The sequence below is a fragment of the Limulus polyphemus genome, unplaced genomic scaffold, assembly GCF_000517525.1.
Source record: "Limulus polyphemus unplaced genomic scaffold, Limulus_polyphemus-2.1.2 Scaffold2125, whole genome shotgun sequence".
NCBI lineage: Eukaryota > Metazoa > Arthropoda > Merostomata > Xiphosura > Limulidae > Limulus > Limulus polyphemus.
Window position 1 is genome coordinate 189,564 of NW_013667735.1, and position 1,477 is coordinate 191,040.

Consider the following 1,477-nt stretch of genomic DNA (forward strand, 5'->3'; position numbering starts at 1 on the left):
CAAATATATATATATATATATATATATATATATAATTTTACTTAGGAAAGTTAAGAGATTTGTATTATGAATTCAAAATATATGTTTAACTTAATGATTAAAAGTACAGAAATAATTCAAAGAGAAAACTTATCATTGACTATTACTATTAGTCTATTACTGTCAGTGTCAGATTTATATTTTGTTAATGTTATGGTGAAGAAACAGATTCACACTCAATCTTATATATTAATTTTATTATACATTGGTCATTTTTATACATATACACTGGACATTTCAGCTCTGATGTCTCTAAGTTAAAACCACCAATGGTGCTATTAGTATTACTATTACTAGTATTACCTTTTACTTTGAAGTAGGCTACTGAGAGTTAGGGTCGAAATCTAATTGAAGAAATTGCTAGACTACCCAAAAATGTGATACTCAGGTCAAATCTTAACACTCGCAATAATCGTAGTACAAGTATTGAAATTTGAAGTAGTACTACTAGTAGTACCAAGTTGTAATGGTTATGTTACAACTTACAAAATACAAGTATTTGAAGTAGTTTATTCTCAAGCAGTCATGCGGTTACGCCATTCACAGTATTATTATGTAATGTATTACTATTAATATTTATTATTGTAATATTATATTAACAATTACTTACCTACTAATACTTAGCAACTGTGCTCTTGTCATTCTCTTCAGGAAATTCTCTGACGTTTCTGACTGTTTGTTTAACAGGATGAGATAACAAAAACTATGTTGCAATTAATAATGCCCCTAAGACTATGTGGAACAACTGACTAGTAGCACCACACATACAAGCAACTAAACTTCCGTCTTCGTATATGAACTTCCTAATGTACAAAAAAAAATCTGTTCTCCTTAGCCCCGTGGTACTGTCATCGTAAGCCAAGTGTGCTTCAGGTGGCTGAAAAAAAAAATAGATTACATATTTTGTTTTTAAAAATACAAACACATAAAGCTAAATCGCTATGACATATAGTAAGAACTAGGTCCAAATATTTATATCTATAAATAAAGAACATAATAATTGTATACGTTTTTAATAGATAGTCAGTAAAAACAGGAATAAGAAATACATTCAGTTTCTCACGCCTAGAATATGACAACAAAACAACTTGAAGTTGAATGTGTATTTCTAGCTATGTAAGAAATATACTCAGTTTCTCACACACAGAGAATATGACAATAAAACTTGAACGCGTATTTCTAGCTAATAATTATTAACTACTCAACAAAAATTATTTTACAAAAAAATTTCTTATGCGCAATTTTGTCAACTTCCAATAGGAACCAAAACCGTGATACAAATATATAGAACTGTCCTTGCCCATATCCCTGAATTTGGTGTTAAATTAGATCGTATCATGCGAACTTTTAATACAAAGGTAACAGTTAAGTCCACCAAAATCTTAAGAAACATGGCCTCTAATGTTAGACAAAAGATACAAACAGATTATCAAAAAAA

At 29.1% G+C, this 1,477-nt stretch overlaps 1 protein-coding gene across 1 annotated transcript in view; it reads right to left on the reverse strand.

The window, feature by feature from the left end:
* Positions 1–916, reverse strand: part of LOC106466024 (isopentenyl-diphosphate Delta-isomerase 1-like) — a 14,686-nt gene extending 13,770 nt beyond the window's left edge. Inside the window, exon 1 of the mRNA XM_013926272.2 lies at positions 650–916. Coding sequence (XP_013781726.1) covers positions 650–681 — 32 coding nt within the window. The 5' untranslated portion in view covers positions 682–916. The remainder of the gene's footprint in view (positions 1–649) is intronic.
* Positions 917–1,477: the final 561 nt, after the last annotated feature.